General features: G+C 48.5%; 6 protein-coding genes across 6 annotated transcripts; 3 read left to right on the top strand and 3 right to left on the bottom strand.

The window, feature by feature from the left end:
* Positions 1 to 181: 181 nt before the first annotated feature.
* On the bottom strand, positions 182 to 997 carry DFJ58DRAFT_619290 (uncharacterized protein; the record flags this gene model as incomplete). The annotated part of the gene is made up of 1 exon (XM_041381016.1): positions 182 to 997. A coding segment is annotated over one exon (816 nt), but the record flags the coding sequence as incomplete, so codon positions are not given.
* Positions 998 to 2,409: 1,412 nt separating this feature from the next.
* Positions 2,410 to 5,009, top strand: DFJ58DRAFT_807424 (uncharacterized protein). Its single transcript, XM_041391240.1, has 21 exons — positions 2,410 to 2,596; positions 2,650 to 2,810; positions 2,864 to 2,942; positions 2,994 to 3,007; positions 3,060 to 3,119; positions 3,168 to 3,212; positions 3,266 to 3,275; positions 3,334 to 3,351; positions 3,416 to 3,441; positions 3,497 to 3,522; positions 3,575 to 3,609; positions 3,663 to 3,699; positions 3,751 to 3,766; positions 3,825 to 3,864; positions 3,911 to 4,011; positions 4,066 to 4,125; positions 4,182 to 4,209; positions 4,260 to 4,317; positions 4,369 to 4,393; positions 4,445 to 4,685; positions 4,736 to 5,009. The coding sequence occupies exons 2-20, from the start codon at positions 2,734 to 2,736 to the stop codon at positions 4,632 to 4,634; spliced, it is 945 nt and encodes a 314-aa protein (XP_041239691.1). The 5' UTR covers positions 2,410 to 2,596; positions 2,650 to 2,733; the 3' UTR covers positions 4,635 to 4,685; positions 4,736 to 5,009.
* A 1,571-nt stretch (positions 5,010 to 6,580) lies between these two features.
* On the bottom strand, positions 6,581 to 11,230 carry DFJ58DRAFT_916360 (uncharacterized protein; the record flags this gene model as incomplete). The annotated part of the gene is given in 13 exon segments (XM_041395471.1): positions 6,581 to 6,658; positions 6,715 to 6,808; positions 7,114 to 7,169; positions 7,233 to 7,376; positions 7,526 to 7,624; positions 7,711 to 7,840; positions 7,873 to 7,927; positions 7,970 to 10,109; positions 10,129 to 10,487; positions 10,539 to 10,800; positions 10,857 to 10,954; positions 11,002 to 11,141; positions 11,205 to 11,230. 13 exon segments carry the CDS (start codon positions 11,228 to 11,230, stop codon positions 6,581 to 6,583), a joined length of 3,681 nt encoding a protein of 1,226 aa, XP_041239692.1.
* A 1,183-nt stretch (positions 11,231 to 12,413) lies between these two features.
* Positions 12,414 to 13,239, top strand: DFJ58DRAFT_68672 (uncharacterized protein). Its single transcript, XM_041383313.1, has 4 exons — positions 12,414 to 12,524; positions 12,580 to 12,974; positions 13,027 to 13,095; positions 13,146 to 13,239. Exons 2-3 carry the CDS (start codon positions 12,645 to 12,647, stop codon positions 13,045 to 13,047), a joined length of 351 nt encoding a protein of 116 aa, XP_041239693.1. The 5' UTR covers positions 12,414 to 12,524; positions 12,580 to 12,644; the 3' UTR covers positions 13,048 to 13,095; positions 13,146 to 13,239.
* A 1,304-nt stretch (positions 13,240 to 14,543) lies between these two features.
* DFJ58DRAFT_807456 (uncharacterized protein) lies at positions 14,544 to 16,205 on the top strand. The gene is made up of 4 exons (XM_041391241.1): positions 14,544 to 14,836; positions 14,890 to 15,072; positions 15,122 to 15,279; positions 15,330 to 16,205. Exons 2-4 carry the CDS (start codon positions 14,890 to 14,892, stop codon positions 15,973 to 15,975), a joined length of 987 nt encoding a protein of 328 aa, XP_041239694.1. The 5' UTR covers positions 14,544 to 14,836; the 3' UTR covers positions 15,976 to 16,205.
* A 256-nt stretch (positions 16,206 to 16,461) lies between these two features.
* On the bottom strand, positions 16,462 to 20,063 carry DFJ58DRAFT_916363 (CHAT domain-containing protein; the record flags this gene model as incomplete). The annotated part of the gene is made up of 5 exons (XM_041395472.1): positions 16,462 to 19,419; positions 19,476 to 19,573; positions 19,621 to 19,760; positions 19,816 to 19,966; positions 20,024 to 20,063. 5 exons carry the CDS (start codon positions 20,061 to 20,063, stop codon positions 16,462 to 16,464), a joined length of 3,387 nt encoding a protein of 1,128 aa, XP_041239695.1.
* Positions 20,064 to 20,923: the final 860 nt, after the last annotated feature.

The raw sequence follows: 20,923 nt of genomic DNA on the forward strand, positions 1-20,923 counted from the left end.
GTAACAATACACACCTAGTGTAAGTATCAAATTGGCGAGGGTGAAAGACATGTAAGACATACCAGTCAATATTGATTTGCCATACCAGTCCGCAAGGTAGTGAAACAAAACGTTGATGAAGTTCGTGCACGTCTACATCCTCTATTTCCCATCGTCCACCTCTTCGACGCTCTAGCCCCGCCTGAATCATACGCCAGCCATATCCATCATAAATGTCTCTCATTGGCTTAGACGGGTCGGGAAATGAATTGTATCCATGACCAGGAATAGGCGGGACATGACCTGGCTGGTCTTCAGGGCCGCGCCAGTGCTGGAATTGGTCCCATTTGCCTGGTCGTAGAAGAAATCGCTGTAGAGCCCGTTCAGGAGGTACATATGGGACGATTTTTGTTGGAGTTCGTTTGAGGGTGCCGTCAGCCAGTCGTTTCGAGGTGTACAACAATCCGTCACAATCAGGATTAGTGCAATCAGGAGAATGTAGCTCAGGAAGCTCTGATGGATGGTGTAGCTTCCAACAGACATTGCAAACGAAAAAATAAACAATAAATTGATCTGTCGATAGACCAAGTCGTCTGAGGAGGGTGGGGAGTGTGCGGGCAAAGTTATCGAGCCCTGGATACTCAATATCAGGGTTGGCCTGTTGAGCAGTGCGCAGAAGGCGCTCCTTTCCTTCAAGATCGTGATACACTGCTGCGTGGGTAGCATTATAGAATGCTGCAGATATAAATGCATGTATGTATGCGTGGCGGACTGCCGGATGGTCGTCCATGCATGACGGAGGGTCAGCGTGAATATCCGCTCCTTCTAGGACATCCGAGAAATCAAACTGGGTGCCCTGCGATACAAAGAGATCAATAGCAGCAGCAGCCTCATCATCCTCGACATCAATGTCAGGATCATCATCGGGAACTGCAGGATCTTCCGTGTCATCCTCTGGTGTGTTGGCTCGTCCAAGTCGCTGAAAAATTTCTTCATCTTCGTCAGTGCTGAAGTCATTTGGGCCTCGAACGTCTGGGGGTTCATTCCACATCTCGAAGAGGTTGTCTAGCGGCTCAGGAGGGTCGAAGATCCCTTCCCCATCATCATCACCATGCGCGAATGGTTCGTTGGCTCCAAAAGGCTCATGTGCAGGTGAGTGAGGCCCAGAAGCGACTGGTTCAATGGTACGAGCATCGCGGAGCTGCTGATCAGCAGCATGGTGTCTTGCAGCTGTCTGAACGGTCTGTAGTTTCTGACCACTTGCGTCAGGATTATCCCTACATCTGTAGCTCTCACAGGAGCACCACTTATACGACAACTTGGGCATGAGTCTGGAGACCCGGTAGGAGGATGTGGAAGCTGAGTCAGTGGGCGACGACGGCTATACATGTACATGCGTTCACAACGTTGATTGCTGCGCAGTTAAGTCCGAAACGAGTAACCAACAGTGGATTATCGATCGATATCGCTACAAATTTTCGCCAACATGAATTACGTCGGATTTCCAAATTCTCACTCATTCTCGCCGGGGAATATTTTAGCTCAAAGTCTGGTGTTTGTAAACAGAACTTTGTCAATTGCAATACTATTATGTAATAGACAACTTCCTTCGAGTATCTTCATTTCGGGATCATGATTTTTTTCATGCGCCAGGAACTAGTCTGGTCCCGGGAGATATGCTGCAGACTTATTTTGGACGCGACTCTGAGTGTTGTAGCCGTGAGAACTACAGTAATTGACGCGCAAATGCCTTTTGGTAACGTGCTTGCTTGATGGGTATAGTATGATGCAAAGCTCTATTGATCGATTTGATGGTCCGCGTCACCACCCGGGGTGGGCATCGGCACTTTGCGCTCAACGTAAGTCGCCTACCATCACATGTTCCAGAATAGGATACATTGTGTGCCTATCTCTTCTTGTTATCGAGTGGCGTGCCATGACACTTTCTATCAACTTTTTTTTTTGATGACCACATGGCGCTTGCTGTTAACGATGGAAGTCCTTCTACTGACCATTGAGGACATTTCGTCAGGATCATTCCTGCTTCGCCGATGGGAAATTATGATAATATCCGACGCATAAACTCAATTGCAAGCTGAAGGAAACTCGAAGAAACTGCGCATCCTACATAGCGATTCCGTCAAATAGCTTCAACGTTCAGGCACAATTTTGTGCACTGATAGACGCTCGGGAATAGTACTGCCAGATTGCCAAACGTCATGCAAGCACTCTTTGTAGTACGACTGCCCCGCAGAACAAAACTGACGATTAATCGACGACTGGGTGAAGGTACTCACTAGAGTTTTCGGTCCCGAATCGTCTCCTGCCGTGGCGCCGTCCCCAATCTGCCGCGGGTCCTCCACATTTGGCAACGCTCAAGTACTGGTCAATTTGAAATGCGCTACTTATGTAAAGTTGCATGTGCATGAACTGTTGAACACACATTTAAAGAAACATTCCTCTCCTGGTGAAAAATTTGCCACCATGCAATTTTCTGTGATTCTGTGATTCCCACTCAACGCCAACTTCCACGCGGTATTCGGACGCTGGTCCATCGTCCGCTGCCACAGCCCCAGCCCTATCGGTAGTTCCGCAAATTCTTCGGACCTAGTACTAGGTTCAGTCTCTTTCCGGAGTATGTATACCCAAGGCTAAGCACTTGCGTTCCAGCCGACTATTTCCTTTTACCGTCTTCTAATTCCAACTTTCATCCTCACTCATTCGTTCGTTCACTCTGTTGGTTGCGTCTGCAACATGTCCGTAGAATATCTCATCCCGCGTTTTGATAACACCCTCGGTGCTTTGCTCGTAGGCTTCTCTGTCTCTGCCACGTACGTATTCACCCATTTGACCTTTCAGTCTTGAATTCGACCTTGCCTTACAGTGCGTTTGGAATGTTGACCATTCAGGTGTTCACCTACTATAAGCGTTTCCCCCAAGACAAGGCGGCATATAAGGCTCTCGTAAGTGCAGCAATACTATCGAGTTCACCCCCACGCTCATCATTTGACCAGGCTGCATTGATATGGTGAGGCGGACATATACCCTACTGAAAACAAGGCTCAGATCACATCATCAAGGTCAATTTCTTTGGTTGATCAAGCCTTCATTGGTCACAGTGTATACTTCTATACCATCACGTGAGTCGTCCGCTATCCTCGCCTCATATCGCTGAATGAATCCACTAGAAATTATTTGGATCCCCTCCCATTGGAAACAGGAAAACCACAGTGGTGAGTCCTTCTGTTCCAAGTAATGTCCTCTTTTCCCCTAACGTTTGGGCTAGGACTCTTATAGTGAGGCCATACTTTCCCTTACCGTTAACATAAATTGAACTTTTCTTTCGTGTAACAGCTGCAAATGACTTTGGGCGTGAGTGTCTCCTGTAAACTATATGTGGTGTATGTATCTAATCGAAGCATCCTTTCGAACATAGGCTGTAGTTGGTGCTATTGTCAAGGCGTACGTGGATTGATATGAACACGTGAACGTATGACTGACCTTCGACTTCTGATAGTTGTTTCACACTACGAGTCTGGAGGTGTAGGGAGCTGTCTTCGTGTTATTCCAGAATTTTGTATTGATGTTTGCACAGTCAGCTACAGAAATTGGTGGCTCACAGCGTTCTTGGTAGGTCGAACTTAATTTCTTATTTCCCTGTGCTGATAAGGGTCCTTGCGAAGTTTTTGATGGTTCTCGCGCAACTTGGCACGGCGATCGGTGAGTGCGTACTAGGCTCTACTCCAAAACCATTCTGAATCTTGTTATCAGTGTTCACTGTAAAATGGTTCCTATTTTTTTTTTTGATTGTACCGTCAATTATATTGACGTAGTACATGAAACAGTTTCAAATTACCTACTTTCACGAGCATCATTTCCTTGAAGGTAAGTTAGTTTACGGTTGTCTATTTTCCGTTCTCACCCCTTGTAGTCTTTGGGAAGCCTTTCCTTGGGCATCGGAGTCGTTACGGACATAAGCATAGCTGCCGCATTATGCTTTCACCTTCAGAAAATGCGCTCGAGCCATCCAACGTACGTCTCACAAGTTCCCGTTTGTCGTGTATTCTGATGAATCCGCTATTCTAGTGCGGACTCCATGATCAATACGTTAACAATATACGCAGTAAATACCGGTCTTCTTACCAGGTTGGTTTCACTGGTGCTTTCCAAAGTTTTAAGCCTGACACATGTTCTATATACAGCACCGTCAGCTTGTCGACCCTTGTTCTGGTGTGTGATAATATTATGCGCAGGTTTCACAGGCTGAATTGTGTGAAAAGTTCGACCTCATGCCGACGAACTTCGTGTTTATATGCCTGTATTTTGTTGTGAGCAAATGTCAGTCATAAACAAGTCATTCTTGCGTCAAGCTAAGATAGGTTCATCCAGTGTATGCGATATCATTCCTGGCTACGTGAGCGGATTATGAGGCTGTTCTTATTGCCTCATTTATATCATTGCTTAGACTCAACACTCGAAAAACTATACGAGGTCGTGGCACAGATCCTGAAGGAGGAAAGGCTGCGAGTTTCAGTATGGTTACCGACTCCATGCAGCCTTCAGTAGGGATGCCCATACAGCTGGCGGTGCAAACCATTCGGGAAGAAATATTGGCGGGTGCGGTGATTTCCTTTATTCTGCTAGAATGCATCTAAGGATTCACTATGACAGGATGTCGTGAATCGAAATCCATAGCAACAAATTCTGTATGTGCTTTTGTCTTGCGCCATTGACCTGGTGATAACTGGTCATCTAGACACCATCCTATGATTAGGGGCTAGTAATTTTCATACATCATCCTTCGTGACACCTCGACCACCCATACTCTACGCGCGAGGTGCGCTTTATCATTGAATGTGGCTTTGGCGTTATTCGTCTCTCTTTCATTTGCAAAAGGCAGCGCCTGTTGCAGTAATCACACCGAATCACACCGGATACATAACGTAGACACAACCACAACTTGGAATTTGAATAGAGTTTGTATAGTACCACGATAAAAACGCGATGACGCGCTGTACTTGTTTCGTTCAGCAGAATACGTGTGATTCTCCCTTTGATCGCCACATCATAGGTTGGCTCAGCCTGTCGCACACCAACATTCACCGTCACTGCATCTATTATTGTAAGGTTTCCGAACATCTCGCCGAGTGACTGGTGGGATTCCGCGGAAACAAGTGTGATACCGTACAGTGTACACTATTTCTCCGACTCGGAGGCTCTGCATGCGGCCCCACTCGTCGTGCAAAGGACGGACATCATTGTCAAGGTAAATGACACAACTCGGGTCTACTGTCCAACCTCGTAATTTCCTCTACAACCAGTTTAGTCTCCCATCACACTGAAGTTCAGTTAAAACTTGATCCAGCGACGTAGACCGCAGCCGATGCGTCCTCAAGTTCAACTTGCTCAGGCTGCGGTAACATTTGCTTCTGTGCATTCTGGTGGTACCTCTCAGGCCATCGAACATCTGGTCCCCAGGGTCTTAGCTTGAATTCTCTAAACCGGCGAGCATGGCTCGATTGGAATTTGGTGAAGGACCGACTCGATGTCCTGAGAGATACGTGCCATTCGTTTTCGATGAACGCTCGAGATAATTTATGCACGTTATACATCAAGGACACGCCAACATGATGCCCTCGGCTTCCCTGGGCTTAGCAGGAGAGCGTCACAGATTTGCACTGCGGGTACTTGACGTAGTGGGCAGACCAATAGAAGTAAGACAGCTGTTCCTCCTGCCAGCCTGGCTATCACTGAAAAAGTATTTGAAAGAGTCACCCATCTCTTGGCATCGTCGATTTCAATGAATACACACTCATATACGTGTGGAGTCGACTTACTGGAGGTGTTGTACACTGAATTATGTACAGGCGAACTTCAGACGGACAGATTGGAGAGACTCCCGGGCCGTGCAAGATTAAGTCAGAAGCCTTTCCTTGGTCTTTTCCCTACTCATCCGAAGGAGCAAACCGAGGATTGTACCGATGACGCAGGCGAACTAAAGACGGGAGTGGAATGACGGAACGACAAACCGAAAAAAGTCCGGAATCTCTTTTTGTGCGGGGGGTGGCGTAGGGTGCTCTAGAACCTCCGTGGGTGAGTCATTCCCCTGATTTTATTAATTGGGCTCGTTCATCATGATGGCGAGGAATCGTGCCTACGAGGCTTCGATTGTTCTAAACTAAATGAGTCTGGACCTGGTTGTTATGAGCTATGTGCTATAGTAACCATTACCGGCACGGTGATCAAGGACTCGGAGAGTGCCTGTTATCTGTTAGTACCTCTTCCTTTTGAAAGGCTAGCTAAGTTACAATCGGTTGCGTGCTTACGGGAGCCAATTGGAATATGTCTTCCACCTTGTTCTCAAGTTGGGTTTCCAATACATAACTTTGCGGACCCTGAAGTCAGTCCTTCCCTTACTTGATCAGAAGTTTGGCAGTCACATATCTACAGATCAGTTGTCTGGGGCTCGAAGGCTTCCATTCCCCGGAACGTTTTATTCTTATAATGGTGGGTTTGTTACGCAGCTAATTATTATACTCCCAGGGGCCGGTTTCGTATGATATGAAAATTCGAAATATTGTGGAGAATCGAGAACAGAGAGCTAGCGGCGCAGTACCTGGAGTTTAAGTTCCGCGGGGGTATCTGGCCCATCTGGAATCTCGCGAAGCTCACCGGATTTCTGCCAGGCAGATTAGGTTGCCAACCGTGACAGTCACGGTAGTACTCAGTACTTACTGCGGCGCTGTTACTGTCTCCTATTTTGAACCAGAGAAATCGAGATTCGAGATTCTGATTGCGGAACTTCCCCGTGCTTGCTGAGGACTGCATTCTGCAGTACCGTGACACGAGAGTGTCAGCACTGGACTTTTTTCAGAGAACGGCGGGAGTTTCGGAGGAATTGCTGTGAGTACTCTCGGTACACCATTCAATGTTGTATGATGGCCCTATTCTTGCTCATCATACATCTCTTAAATCATTTGTTTCCATCGAGTCCTTGCTAGTAGTAGTACTTGCGAGTACCGCTCAACCCCCCACCCCCGATGCACACCTACGCCTACACCCTGCTCTATCCGTCACCGTTTTCCTGCTTCCTCCAGTCGGTTCTTATGAACGTTTTCATGTCCTCTGTCTCACCGTTTCTCACCAGAGATTTTTCTCTGTCCACTGATCTCCCCTTGATACGTCTTACACTTTTTCACACAAGCAGCCAATCATTACTACCGATGTCATAGATGAATGCTAGCCATGAACACGTCCCTTCCTGTCTCCTGATGCGGCCTATTGCGGCGTTTGCCAGCATGCCAACTCCCAGTACCAGTATTCAAAGTATCACCATCACAAACCCACGGTTGCAAGGCAGTATAACTCGTGAGCAGCGCACAGTCTCCACTTGTTGACTTGTGGACAACATATTTTTAAATCTCGTATGCAACACGAAGAGTAAGTGGTCGCCCGTCAATGTATAGCAAGTATCCGATATTCATCGGAAAATGACAACATGATCCCATCCGCTACTACCAGCCAAAATATACATGGAAGGCAATACTGAATATCCCTGTTGTTGGTTGGCAGAACTGTACGAGCCCTCCGAGTTGGTATCCAATGTCTCACCATCCACCTTGCTTTTCGTTGAAAGATCACGCACCTGAGGCATCGAATAAGCCGCCAACTTCGATCAGTCAGCATGCCTACGCGAGTAAGTCAGTGGATCAGCTGTGCCTCTATCTTGACATTGTTGCACCGAATGAGGTTGCGCTGAGGTGCAGAAGGATTTGAAGAATAGTTGGAAGGTATCGTGTGGACTAATGACTTTGCTAAAGTAGAATAACTTGCATGAGAGGTATGTGCGAGATCAAGATGACTACACCGCGAAAATATCAGGGTAATACATACAACAGCTTGATGTACACAGGGAGGGTAGAGAATACATGATCAACGACTCGTAAAACTAAAGCAGACGACAGCAATACAACACGGTAGAACTAAACACCAACATGAATAAAAACCATTCTCTGCTCGAGCGGAACCTTCGTCTTCACCACGTGCGTAGCACGATTGAGTGCCCAGGCCGCCTTCGTACAGTCCATCACACCACCGTCCTCCAAATCCTTGAATATATTCTCGTAGAAAGCTTTGACAGCGGTGTGACATGCTGACAAGAACGCGAACTCGGCGTGAGGAATGTCTTTCTCCATGATATCAAGTAGCGTGATAGGTTCATCTTTCATGACGAAATGAGAATTGTAAGGCTGCTCGCGGTCCTGCTTTCCATGGCACGCAAGGTGTACCCAGTTGTTGTCTTGCAATGCTTGGAGTGCACCCGCTCGTGTGGCCGCGTCACCAGAAATGGTGGTACGGTTGACCGTCGCAGGAACGAGCTTTCGGACAAGCTCGATCTCGCTGTCGACGGCCAAGGGCTCCTTGCTTTTCCCTGCACGCAGTTGACCCTGTCCGATCGCTATGAAAGATGGAGGGACACGTTTCTTCATCATCTGCCTAGATCTGATCAAAGCCGAAAGTGTCGGCGTGTAAGAACAAATGTAGAGATCCTCCAGGCATGGCTCCTTCGAGCGATCTGCCTTTGTTTGAAACGGATGAGCTGCGTGGAGAGGAATGGACGTGAAAGCTGCAGTCGGACACAGCCAGATTCGAGATTGGCGCTTGAGCTCAAGGACATGCTCGAGTACGTGTACAATGGGTAGCATGATCTCTTCCCATATTGTCCGCAAGAGTACTATGAGATCCGTCCTCGACTCCTTTGGTTTCATCCGAGATGATTCTCGTATTGCCCTGGCGAAGCGATCCTTAAGACTCTGCAGATCTTTGAGAGTGATGGACGGCAAGGGAATATTATGGGGGTCTCCTGACGTCGGGACAACGATGGCGCTGCACGAGTATTGACTCGCAACGAGGATGATGACTGGGCCATGACGCGCTGTCGCTTGCAAGTCTTCATACGAAGGCGGGAGCAAGGACCTCGAGAAACCTTTAAGATCACGGATTTCAGCTACTACTGCTCCCCACTGCTCGGTAAGTTTCCTGTACTGTGTTTCTGCCCGGTCAGCAGCAACTCTGTCTGTGCTGACTGCGGGACCTTGAACCTCGGACAGACACTTGCTCAGCTCCGAGAACTTGTGAGCTAGGTTGGGATTCGTGGACTGGAGATCTTCCAGCGGAGTCCTGAGCCGCGAGGCCAGCGACCACTGTTGACCACGACCCTGCTCCAGGAGTTCAACCGCTCGTCGCAAATCATCACAATGTATGGCATGTGATGCAGCATCTACTGGCAGTGATTGGGCGCCACAAAAAACAGCTGCAGCCTCACGCCGTGAAATTGCTGACGACCGCGATGCCAGGTGACGCTCGAGAAGGTCGAAAAATGTTGTGTAAGCCTCCAACGCAGATGGGTGACCGCGCTCTGCTGCGACGATCCAGAGCCAGGCTGTCTGAATGCGGTTTCGAAAGCCTTGCGTGGGATGTTGTGATGCCAGTCTGAAGTTCTCTACAGCGAGCGACAAATCAGCAAACATGTGTTGCACTCTGTAACGAGACAAATAGGCTTCCTGCAACCGCCGATAGTCGAAAAATCTACGGGGGTCCAGTGAAGGGAAAGTCTCCAATGATTCGTGGCACAGTCGAATGGCCTTCTCGACATCTTCATCCTTCTGAGTTTGCGTGAAACGAGAACTGAGTGCTGAGCTCAAATTGATAAGAGCTTGATGGTGAAGTGGATGGCCATGCTGCCTTAACTGAAGTGAATCGCGCAACAGATCAATGGACTCGTCGAGACCTTCGCTGACATCCAATTTGTTATATCTGGAATTGAGTGCGATGGCCAGCTGGTTAAGTACCCAGTCACGATTTGGATTCCAAGGTGGGCACAACGTCAGTGCCTCGCGCTGGAAGCTGATGGCTCTGATGATGTCGTTAACATCACCACATTGAGTGAAACGGGAGAGGAGGGCTCGTCCTAGGTGGCTCAATGAGTAATCACGAGATTCGTGCCCAACAGGACGCAGGCATAGCGCTTCTTCGTACAAAGAGATGGCTTCGTTGAGTTCATGAGTGGAGGAAGCGAGACAGGAGTGAGTGGGCCAAGTGAACCAGGTAGGTATCGCGATGAGAATGCCCTTTTGGGCACAGAGAAACAGCTTCACGACAACATTGTATGCACTCGTCTAGATCATCAATGCTGCCGCGTTGTTCAAAGCGTGAGCCAAGAGCCGTTGCAAACTCGCTGAGAGCCCATGCAAAATTTTCCAGTGCTTTTGGACGGTGCTCATTGCCCAGAGGACAGAGCTCGAGTACGACACGTCGAATGTGAATGCCTTCATCGGATGCGTCTATTGGGAGTTTGTTGCATTTGCGGATCGCATAATCAACACCATCTGCCGCAACGCTACGAAGGTAGGTGCCCTCTGGACAGAGTGGCAATAGCTTGCAGCACAGTTGCGCGGATTCATGGATATAGGCGGCAGTAGTATCCTTGCTGTAGCACCAGTTCAACGCTACGGTGAGGTGATAAAGTTATAATGGATGATCGGGGTGGCCTTGCGGACGCAATGCAAGGGCTTCGCGGAAGAGAGAAATGATAGAGTCGATGTCTTGAAGATCCTTTCGAATGTAGCCTCTGAGGTGGGTACACGCCAGGTTGGTGAGAGCTGCTGCACGGTCAGGATGGTCGACCGGACATTGGTCCAGGACCAACTGAAAATGCTGTACGGCATCGTTCAGGTGAAAGACCGTCTTGCTTGTCACGTATGTGGCAAATCGTTCATGGCCCGCATCCGTCTCTCGAGCAACCTCACTTTCAACGACGGACTACAGTAGGTGTTCCATCAACAGAAGCCAACAACACAGAGGCTGATGTCACTCACATCAAGCACTGTGCTGTCCTGTTTGTCGCAAGGACGTATAACAGCAGCCTTCAGCGTAAGGGATGGGTGCATATCGCAAACGAGCGGGAAGGAAATGTCTACGCGATGTGGGTATATGCAAATGAGTGAGAAGGAGGTTACTCACCGAAAGGCTCATCTCCGCGATCGAGTAGCTCATCCCACGATGTTTCGAATTTTGCAACGACTTCCCCATTGCCTAGCATTCGATCGACCTCATACGACACCCTGATCTCCAGCGATAATTCGGGTACCTCGCATAATGATCTACAAACGAATGATCAGTCCTCGAATCACATCTGAAAGTCATTATGGACTCAACAAAATCACAGTATTGCCCAACACTTCGGATTCATCGGATGATACTACTCGGACGTCTGATTTCCAGCGCTTCTTCGAACCGACATTAATGGACACGTAAAAGCCTGCGGGTGCGCGCCTGGAAGGGAGTGGAAGATCGTTTACCCTGATGACTGTGAATAAGGTGCGAGAATGAGACAAAACGAATACGAAGGTGATACGGGACCCACGTTCAAGTCTGATATATTGACCTTCCCAGCTACCGGGTATGATGGTACGATGAAGGAAAACAACAAGGGTCAAGGATGGGCTTTGTAGTGGACAGAATGAATAGTAAGAGAAGACGGACTCAGTGGGCAAATGGGGACTGCGAATGAAGTTCAAGTGAGATGGAGGAGAGAGGCTCAATGTGGGTTCGGAACGTTCAGGTGATGCTGCACATGTATTTTCATGTTGTTCGATGGTAGTTCAGCGCTAGCACGATAGACGGGCCGTTTGTTGGACCGCACTAAGCGCTGGGGCCAATTATAAAAGATCACCGACTAGTAGCATGAGGGAGAGATCTTGTGTGTCAAAATGTCATGGATCAGCGAACGCCAAGGATGCTGTGCCAGTCTCAGAGCGTTCTGTGATGTAGACCCTACTCTCATCGTAGGTTATTTGAGACGTAAGTAGTATGATCAATAGCACAAGGCTGAGGCAAAAACCCGCTGTATTTGAGTCATGGTGTAAAGTTGTAAACAATACAAACTACTCAAAACGACGTGAAATTGATGCAGCTATGCCCAAAACGGCGCGCACTGAAAAGCCGATCCGTTACGAGTCCAAGCTAGTGTTGTAGAAACAGAGGCAACAATTTGCATGGCAATACCGTCACATGTGGCAGAGCTCTAGTTAACCTGTCTTTGAGACATATGAAGGTAAAGGACTTAGACATGCACAGGTTCCCCAGGTTGATGAAAACAACTTTGAACAAATACATAATGAAGCTGACTCGGAGTACCATCGCTTACCGTTCATTCTTCAAGTTTGCAAGCTTGGTTTTTATACTTATTCTCAAATGTCCGTTATTATTTAATATCTGCTAATTTTTCAGATCGCGGAGGACCTGGAGGATTAAGGCCTCGACCAGCCACGTTCTGGAATGCAGTTGATGGCGATTTTAGGTGCGTTGCTACAATTTGATGATCATTAATCTGCAGTGCCCATGGGATCTACTCCAGGCCTTAAACGAACATAGTCCTCATAAACCCTTCATCTGTACGAAGTCAAGGATCAGTGGGAGGACCCGCAAATACGATTAGACTTACATCCAGGTAAATCAGACCAGGACGCAGTTGACGTGAACATGTAAGCGCCCTTGTCACTCTAGTTGGCTTGATTCTAGTTAATCCATTCATACCAGAGGATTTGTACGTGCTGGTATTTTCATCTCGCACCGTATGATTAATCATCTATCTACGTAACATAATGATCGTCTTCAACCCGACCACATATCCCAATTTCCTGCAATTCCTCCAGCTCATTCCCGCCATTCGCATTCTTCAAACTGAAATGACGTTCAGCGTCTGCAGAGACTCGGGCCTTTTTGAATGGGGTGGTAAAATTTTGGCAACCTTGTTCTGCCAGCCGTCACGTCTTCTAGATCCCGACATGTGGCGATTAATCTATGATGTGCTCAGGTTCGATGCCTGTGCACGATGTCTCGTCTCCAACGAGGCCCCTTCCGACGATTCAGACTTGTGGACAGGAGATTACCTTGATCGAGAAGGATACTCTTTCCGGGATAATTATTTGATTGTATGGTGTATTTCTTTAACGAGAACAGAACTATTGTTGATCACCTTTGTAGCCTGTGATGGCTGCGATATAGAGTACATCACCTGAGCAGTGCCTTATGAACATCCCTGCTCGGACTTTGGTAAGTCTTTCGTCGTATATTATGTCGAATTTGACAGTCATTGTTTATAGGTACAATTCATGAACAATCGCCGCCTTCTACAGATTACGAGTAAGCTGTCGTGGCTTACTATCAAAGGTAGCAGGTCATGCATTTTTACAATAGAGGCTATCGGATCTGACTACATTCCCTAGTCGCAACTACGTTGATGTGATATTGTCAGAACTTCCTAAGGAAAGGTCGCGCCTGTCCTCTCCTCTAACAGCGATATGCAGAACAACATTAAAATCTTGTACGCTTCGGAATAACGACGACAGGATCCGACCCATTACTATAAGCCAAATTATACGTAATGGCACCAAGCAACTATCCGAACGTCCCACTCGACACAAGTAAGAGACAAGGCATGCTCATCCCCGATACTCAGCGCACTTCTGGTCTCGGGTCCCTACATGGAGCTTGAATTTCTGCTTGTGCCGTGTGTATCTACCTCGATCTCAATTGGTTTGCACTTATCAGCGAGACATTTAATAGTAATTGCAATCTATCGTCAATATCATCAAAGAGTTCATGTTAGACACCATGTCTCTCACTATCCTCAACTGTTCGATTTCAGTGCTTGAAGTTCTGCTGTTGCTGTGCGTTTTTACCTTGATTTCGATTGATTTTGCACTTACGAGTGAGACACTTGATAGTATGACGGGGGAGATGCAATCTATCTCCGTAGAACGGCTTTGCCACCTCACAAACAGCTTTCAAAACGGATGCAAGGAGCAAGACATTATGTCTAACCTTGATGAGGCCATCGAGCTGCACTGACGCTCCGTCCCCCTGGCCATTCCGATCGATACACGTCTGAAGAAACTTTCCGACAGCCTCCATGACAGATTCAAGCAGGGAGGGCACACTATCTGATCTGGATGAGGCCCTTAAGCTCCATCGAGCTGTACTAGTGTTCGCTCCTCCTGGTCACCCCGATCAATCCGATTCTCTTTACCACCTTTCCAACAGCCTTATTGGCAAAATTCCAGCAGCGAGGGATTTTGTCTGACCTTGATGAGGGGATTAACCTCCATCGAGCTGGATCGACGCTCACCTCCCCTGACCATTCTAATCGATTGTCATTGTCTCTGAGCAACCTTGCCAACAGTCTTCGAGCTATATTTGAGCAGCGATGCGCCTTGTCTGACCTTGATGAGGCCATCGAGTTCCATCGAGCTGCACTGGCACTCTCCGTCTGGAAATTATGTGTCTCTCGACAACCCTGCCATCACCATTTTTTGCAAATCGAGCAGCGGTGGACTTCATCTGATCTTGATGAGAGCAGTTGTAACTCACGAAGATCTGATGGATGTCATCACTCATGTGATTCAGCCTTGGTTTCACGATTATGTAACTGTTCGCGGACCGGAAGAATAAGTTGTGGTGCTCCGATCGGATTGTTAGCCTCAGGAGGGCACATCCACAACGCATTGCGGACTTGCAACAATGAACAACTCAAGTGTGGATGCAAATCTGGACGCATTGAGCAAAACAACCACTGTCCCATCTAGTGAATAATGGTGGTCCACAGGAAATTCTCCTGAAAGGAAGGTCCACGCAGTGGAAACACAACTCGAGGACACTTTCAAAGCGGTACGCAACAACCATATAAATACTGTGTCGGTGGCCTTCATCCTCTATCCCTTACCAACTGTACCTGCTACCACTGCGAACGCATACACATCCTCACAACATTTCGATCAATTATCTACTGGCCCAGGTACGTGTATTCAACACTCGCGCTTTCTAACTATATTTACTTCTTGCCTCCAGATGACCCAATCTACCTCCCACCCCTCATCGTACGGTTCCAATTTTTCCAGTGCCATACAGACGCATGCTGCCGCTCCCCCATACGCGCCCGTCTGTCAAAAGCGTGTCGCAGAAGACCTCGAAGACCGCGAGACCAAGCAGATCAAAATGGGCTCTGGCGAGATCAACAACGACCCGTATTTTGTGAGTTTCTTTTAATCTTGTGAGGTCGCATTCTTAATCCTTGGGACAGAAACCTGTGTTAGATCAATATGGTCAACATGATGGGACATACGTGTGCTCTAAGGATGGTATGGTAATCCGTCCTGGCAGACATATATACGATGTCAAGACAGCAAAACATCTTTGTTGCGGGCTCGTGCTATTCCAATGCCCTCTGTCTCTGGAAACGTGCGTATCTCCACTCTTAAATGAGCGTGTCTCATTGTTGTTATGATTAGTTGTACCCGACGTGGTGCCTGCAAGAGGCATGGGGACGACGGCTGTAGAAAGCTAGCAGCTGAGGGTGCTCCCCCATACTCAGCCACTTACCAAGGTTCCATGAGTTCTGCTTCTACTTCGCCTGTGGGAGTACCCACTGCGGCATTCACGTTCAGTTTCCCCACAACCGCCACGACGACGCCCGATAGCTCACCGCCAGAGACTATGCTGACAAAGGCCACCGAACACGCCCTAAACCCTGAGTCTTTGGCGGCTAATGAGATACAGGATCCTGCTTTATTGGCACCCGTGCCTCCCCCATCTCGAGTACTGGAGATTACATTCGCAGAGGGCCATGGAGACCTTGACTTTTGGAGGGGGATTCACGATGCAGAGGACTTTTTGGATCCTGTCCTTCCCATCTCCGAGCCTTCGACCCCTCTGTTGCCAGAGACCATGATCGCAGAGGCCACCGAAGACCCAGGTGTTTGGAATCTCATCAATGAGATAGAGGGGTCTATGGATCCCGATCTTCCTCTCTGCGAGTCTCCCACAGATGCCGCTGAAGACCCTGATTTTTGCCGCTTTCCAATCAGGGCCCTTTTCATAAGTTCTTGGCTAAATAATTCTTACGGGAGCGCTTTACACCAACGATCCCCCCTCTGAATCAACATCTCTCTCCTCTGCACGTATCGACCATGAGATGTAGAGTTCACATTTTTCACTTCTTTACTACTATCCCCTATCCTTTCTATGTTTTGCTATCTGCTGTCGCCTATTCTTGTATAGCACCATACATTCTTTCATACTCTATGGCACAGTGCACTACCTCTTCGTTCTTACTATTACCATTATTGTGGTTGTTATCATTGGTCAAATACACATTACTTTGATCTTGTATATGCGCACTGAAAGATGTCCCCTTCCTACCACGCTCCCCTCTTGCACAAATGCTCGAAGAACATACTGCTACTGATACTCGGAATATCAAATGAATTGCAAAAGACTCTAGAGTAGACGATATCATGTGAGGGAATGCGAAACTCAATATGGATACAATTGACAGGTGCTACAGTGATCGAGATGATAGAAGATCCAAAATCAACAATCAAATTAGGAAATCTATACTAGACGAAAACAGTATGGCAGGAACTACACACCAACATGAATGAAAACCATTCTCTGCTCAAGCGGAACTTTCGTCTTCACGCAGTGCGTAGCACGATTGAGTGCCCAGGCCGCCTTCGTACAGTCAATCTCACCACTGTCCTCTAAATCCTTGAACGTATTCTCGTAGAAAGCTTTGACAACATGTTTTGCGACAGCGTCGTCGACCTCCCACAGCGTGCCAATGACGCTCTTGAACCCTGAAAATTGCAGTCCAGCCGCGAGGTGAATCACCTCGTCGGGTGTCTCCTCATCGCCGACGGCGGTATGACACGCTGATAAGAATGCGAACTCGGCGTGAGGAATGTCTTTCTCCATGATATCAAGTAGCGTGATAGGTTCATCTTTCATGACGAAGTGAGAATTGTAAGGCTGCTCCCGGTCCTGCTTTCCATGACAGGCAAGGTGCACCCAGGTGTTCTCTTCCAATGCTTGGAGTGCACCTGCTCGTGTGGCTGCATCGCCAGAAATAGTGTTACGGTTGACCGTCGCAGGAACGAGCTTTCGGACAAGCTCGATCTCGCTGTCGACGGCCAAGAGTTCCTTGCTTTTCCCTGCACGCGGTTGACCCTGTCCGATCGCAACGAAAGATGGAGGGACACGTTTCTTCATCAATTGCCTAGATCTAATCAAAGCCGAAAGTGTTGGCGTGTAAGAACAAATGTAGAGATCTTCCAGGCATGGCTCCTTCCCAGAGCGATCTGCCTTTGTTTGAAACGGGTGAGCTGCGTGGAGAGGAATGGACGTGAACGCTGCAGTCGGACACAGCCAGATTCGAGATTGGCGCTTGAGCTTAAGGACATGCTCCAGTACGTTGACGATTGGTAGCATGATCTCTTCCCATATTGTCCGCGAGAGTACTATTAGATCCGTCCTCGACTCCGCCGGTCTCATCCGAGATGATTGTCGTATTGCCCTGGCAAAGCGATCCTTAAGATTCTTCAGATCTGTAAGAGTGATAGACGCCAAGGGAACATGATGGGGGTCTCCTGATGTCGGGACGATGATGGCGCTGCACGAGTATTGACTCGCAACGAGGATGATGACTGGGCCATGACGCGCTGCCGCTTGCAAGTCTTCATACGTAGGCGGAAGCAGGAATCTCGAGAAACCTTTAAGATCACGGATTTCAGCTACCACACCTCCCCACTGCTCGGTAAGTTTCCTGTACTCTGTTTCTGCCTGGTCAGCAGCAGCTCTGTCTGTGCTGACTGTGGGACCATGAGTCTCGGACAGACACTTGCTCAGCTCCGAGAACTTGTCAGCTAGGTTGGGATTCGTAGACTCGAGATCTTCCAGCGGAGTCCTGAGCCGCGAGGCCAGCGACCACTGTTGACCACGACCCTGCTCCAGGAGTTCAACTGCTCCTCGCAGATCATCACGATGTATGGCACATGATGCCGCATCTGCTGGCAGTGATCGGACGCCAAGAAAAGCAGTTACAGCCTCGTGTCGTGAAATTGCCGATGACCGTGATGCCAAGTGACGATCAAGAAGGTCGAAAAATGTGATGTAGGCCTCCAGCGCAGATGGGTGACCATGCTGCTCTGCTGCGATGACCCAGTTCCGGGCTGTCAGAATGCGGTTTGGAAAGCCTTGCGTAGGATGTCGCGATGCCAGTCTGAAGTTCTCTACGGCGAGCGACAAATCAGCAGACTTGCGTTGCACTCTGTAACGAGACGAATAGGCTTCCTGCAACCCCACGTAGCTGAAATATCTATCCGGGTGCAGTGAAGGCAAAGCCTCCAACGATTCTTGGCACAGTTGAATGGCCTCCTCGACATCCTCATCCTTCTGGGTTTGGGTGAAGCGAGAGCAGAGCACTGCGCTCAAATTGTAAAGAGCTTGATGATGAAGTGGATGCCCGTGCGGCCTTAACTGAAGTGAATCCCGGTACAGGTCAATGGCCTCGTTGAGACCTTCGCCGACATCCAATTTGTCATATCTGGATCTGAGCGTGTTGGCAAGGTTATTGAGTGTGGAATCACGATCTGGATTCTCAGGCGGGCGCAACGTCAGTGCTTCGCGCTGGAGGCTGACAGCTCTGTTGATATCGTTAACATCACCACGTTGGTGGAAACGGATGAAGAGGGCGTCTCCTAGGTTGTTTAATGAGAAATCACGATATTTGTGCCCAACAGGGCACAAGCGCAGCGCCTCTTCGTGCAAAGAGATGGCCTCGTTGAGGTCGTGATATTTGCCTTGGTGATTGAAGTGGGACTGGAGCGACGAGGCCAAGTAATTCAGGTAGGAATGGCGTTCAGAATCTCCCTCGGGGCACAAAGAAACGGCTTCACGACTGCGTTGGATGCACTCGTCTAGATCGTCAATACTGCCGCATTGTTCAAAGCGTGTGCGGAGAGCCCGTGCAAGCATGTCGAGTGCATTTGGACGGTGCTCGTTGCCCAGAGGACAGAGCTCGAGTACAACTCGTCGAAGGTGGATGCCTTCATCGGATGCATCTATTGGAAGATCGTTGCATTCGCGGATCACATAATCGACGTCATCTGCCGCGATGCTACAAAGGTAGGTGCCCTCTGGACAGAGCAGCAATAAATTGCAGCACAGTTGCACGGATTCCTGGATATAGACGGCGGTGAAGTTCTCCTTGCTGTAGCACCAGGTCAATGTTTTAATGAGGTGATAGATAGATGATGGATGATCGGGGTGGCCCTGCGGACGCAATGCAAGGGCTTCGCGGAAGAGAGAAGTGATATAGTCGATGTCTTGAAGATCGTTTTCGATGTAGCCTTCAAGGCGGGCCCACGCAAGGTTGGTGAGAGCCCCTGCGTGATCAGGATGGCCGACCGGACATTGGTCCAGGACCAACTGAAATTGCTGTACGGCATCATTCAGGTGAGAGACCGTCTTGCTTGTCACGTATGTGGCAAATCGTTCATGGCCCGCATCCGTCTCTCGAGCAGTCTCACTTTCAACGATGGACTTCAGCAGGTGTTGAGTCAACAAGAGTCGACAACGCAGAGGCTGGTGTCACTCACGTCAAGCACTACACTGTCATGATTGTCGCAAGGATGTAGAACAGCGGCCTTCAGCGTGAGGGAAGGGTGAACACCATGAACGGGCGGGAATGAGATGTCTACAGCATGTGAGTATATGTGCATGAATGAGAAGCATGTTACTCACCGAAAGGCTCATTTCCATGATCGAGCAGTGCATCCCATGATATCTCAAGTTTTCCAACGACTTCTCCATTGCCCAGCATTCGATCGAACTCGAAGGACGCTCTGATCTCCACTGATAATTCGGGTGATGCGTCTAATGATCTGCAAGCAAAAGATAAGACATCGAGTTGCATCCAAAAGTCGCCATGGACTGTACAGGATCACGGTATCGCCCCACGCTACTGATTCGTCAGATGACAGGACTCCAATGACTGATTTCCAGCCTCTCCTCGAGTCAACATTGATGAATATGGAGATTCCAGCGGGAATGCGCCAGGAGGGAACTTGAAGATTTTTTCCGCCGATAACTGTAAATAGGGAAATTAAATACGAAACAGATACGAAGGTGGTATGGAGCGACTCACCTTCGAGTTTGATATATTGGCCTTGTAAGCTGCCGGGCATGGTGCGATGAAGCAACACGAGGAGATCGAGGATGGGCCGGGTGGTGAATGGGGATATTGGGACTGTGAATGAAGTTCAGGTGAGACGGAGAAGAGAAATCGAAAGTTCAGAACGTTCAGGTGATGCTGCACGTGTATTTCCAATGCTATGTTATTCGATGGCAGTTCAGCGCTTTTAGCACTAGCATGATAGACGCTTGTATGATTGCACTGAGCGCTGAGGCTAAAAGATCACAACTAGCAGTAAAAGTGGCGCGTCAAGGACGACTCAGAACGTCCTGTGACGTAGACTGGTGGTTGTTTGAGACGTAGTTTGATCATTAGCACAAGGCCGAGGCAAAATATAGAATCCAGTGTATTTCATGGTGCAAACAGTACAAACCACGGGGGTAGGTGAAATTGACGTGGTCGTGCGCTACGCGCAAAACGACGCGCACTGAATTTTGAAAAGCTGTTCCCTTCTGTACGAGTCCATGCTAAGGGGGAAGGATGATCGAGCTAGAAACAAAGGCAACAGTTTACATGGCAGGTCGAATACATTTGCAAGAGCCACCTACACCGCAGGACGTGGTCGAAAATAGTGAATTACATAATAAATGAAATATCAATTCTCCCGCTGACAAATATTTCACAATGTAATCAATCCTGACTGAATCAATTCCATTGAACATCACCTCTTGCTCCTGGGCCTTTGTGGGACATGAATGCATGAACGCTGTCAGACTAGCCGTAGCAATGTACAACCAGACGTGTCGATTCTGTATGGTTTCCGAGCGACACCGCAAAGCCTTCCCGTGTTCCACCATCCCAGTAGTTTTCACGGAGAAAGAAAATATGCCCGAGGCATGAAAAGTCGCGCTC

The sequence above is a fragment of the Suillus subalutaceus genome, assembly GCF_016647625.1.
Source record: "Suillus subalutaceus strain FC151 chromosome Unknown DFJ58scaffold_121, whole genome shotgun sequence".
In the NCBI taxonomy this organism is placed as follows: Eukaryota; Fungi; Basidiomycota; class Agaricomycetes; order Boletales; family Suillaceae; genus Suillus; species Suillus subalutaceus.

Coding starts and splice junctions, on each gene's coding strand:
- DFJ58DRAFT_807424 (XM_041391240.1), top strand. CDS start 2,734: ATGTCCGTAGAATATCTCATCCCGCGTTTTGATAACACCCTCGGTGCT. Junction 4,012..4,065: donor ATGCGCTCGAGCCATCCAAC/GTACGTCTCACA, acceptor CCGCTATTCTAG/TGCGGACTCCATGATCAATA. Junction 4,394..4,444: donor GCGATATCATTCCTGGCTAC/GTGAGCGGATTA, acceptor ATCATTGCTTAG/ACTCAACACTCGAAAAACTA.
- DFJ58DRAFT_68672 (XM_041383313.1), top strand. CDS start 12,645: ATGATCGTCTTCAACCCGACCACATATCCCAATTTCCTGCAATTCCTC. Junction 12,975..13,026: donor TCCGGGATAATTATTTGATT/GTATGGTGTATT, acceptor TCACCTTTGTAG/CCTGTGATGGCTGCGATATA.
- DFJ58DRAFT_807456 (XM_041391241.1), top strand. CDS start 14,890: ATGACCCAATCTACCTCCCACCCCTCATCGTACGGTTCCAATTTTTCC. Junction 15,073..15,121: donor TCAACAACGACCCGTATTTT/GTGAGTTTCTTT, acceptor TCCTTGGGACAG/AAACCTGTGTTAGATCAATA. Junction 15,280..15,329: donor TGCCCTCTGTCTCTGGAAAC/GTGCGTATCTCC, acceptor TGTTATGATTAG/TTGTACCCGACGTGGTGCCT.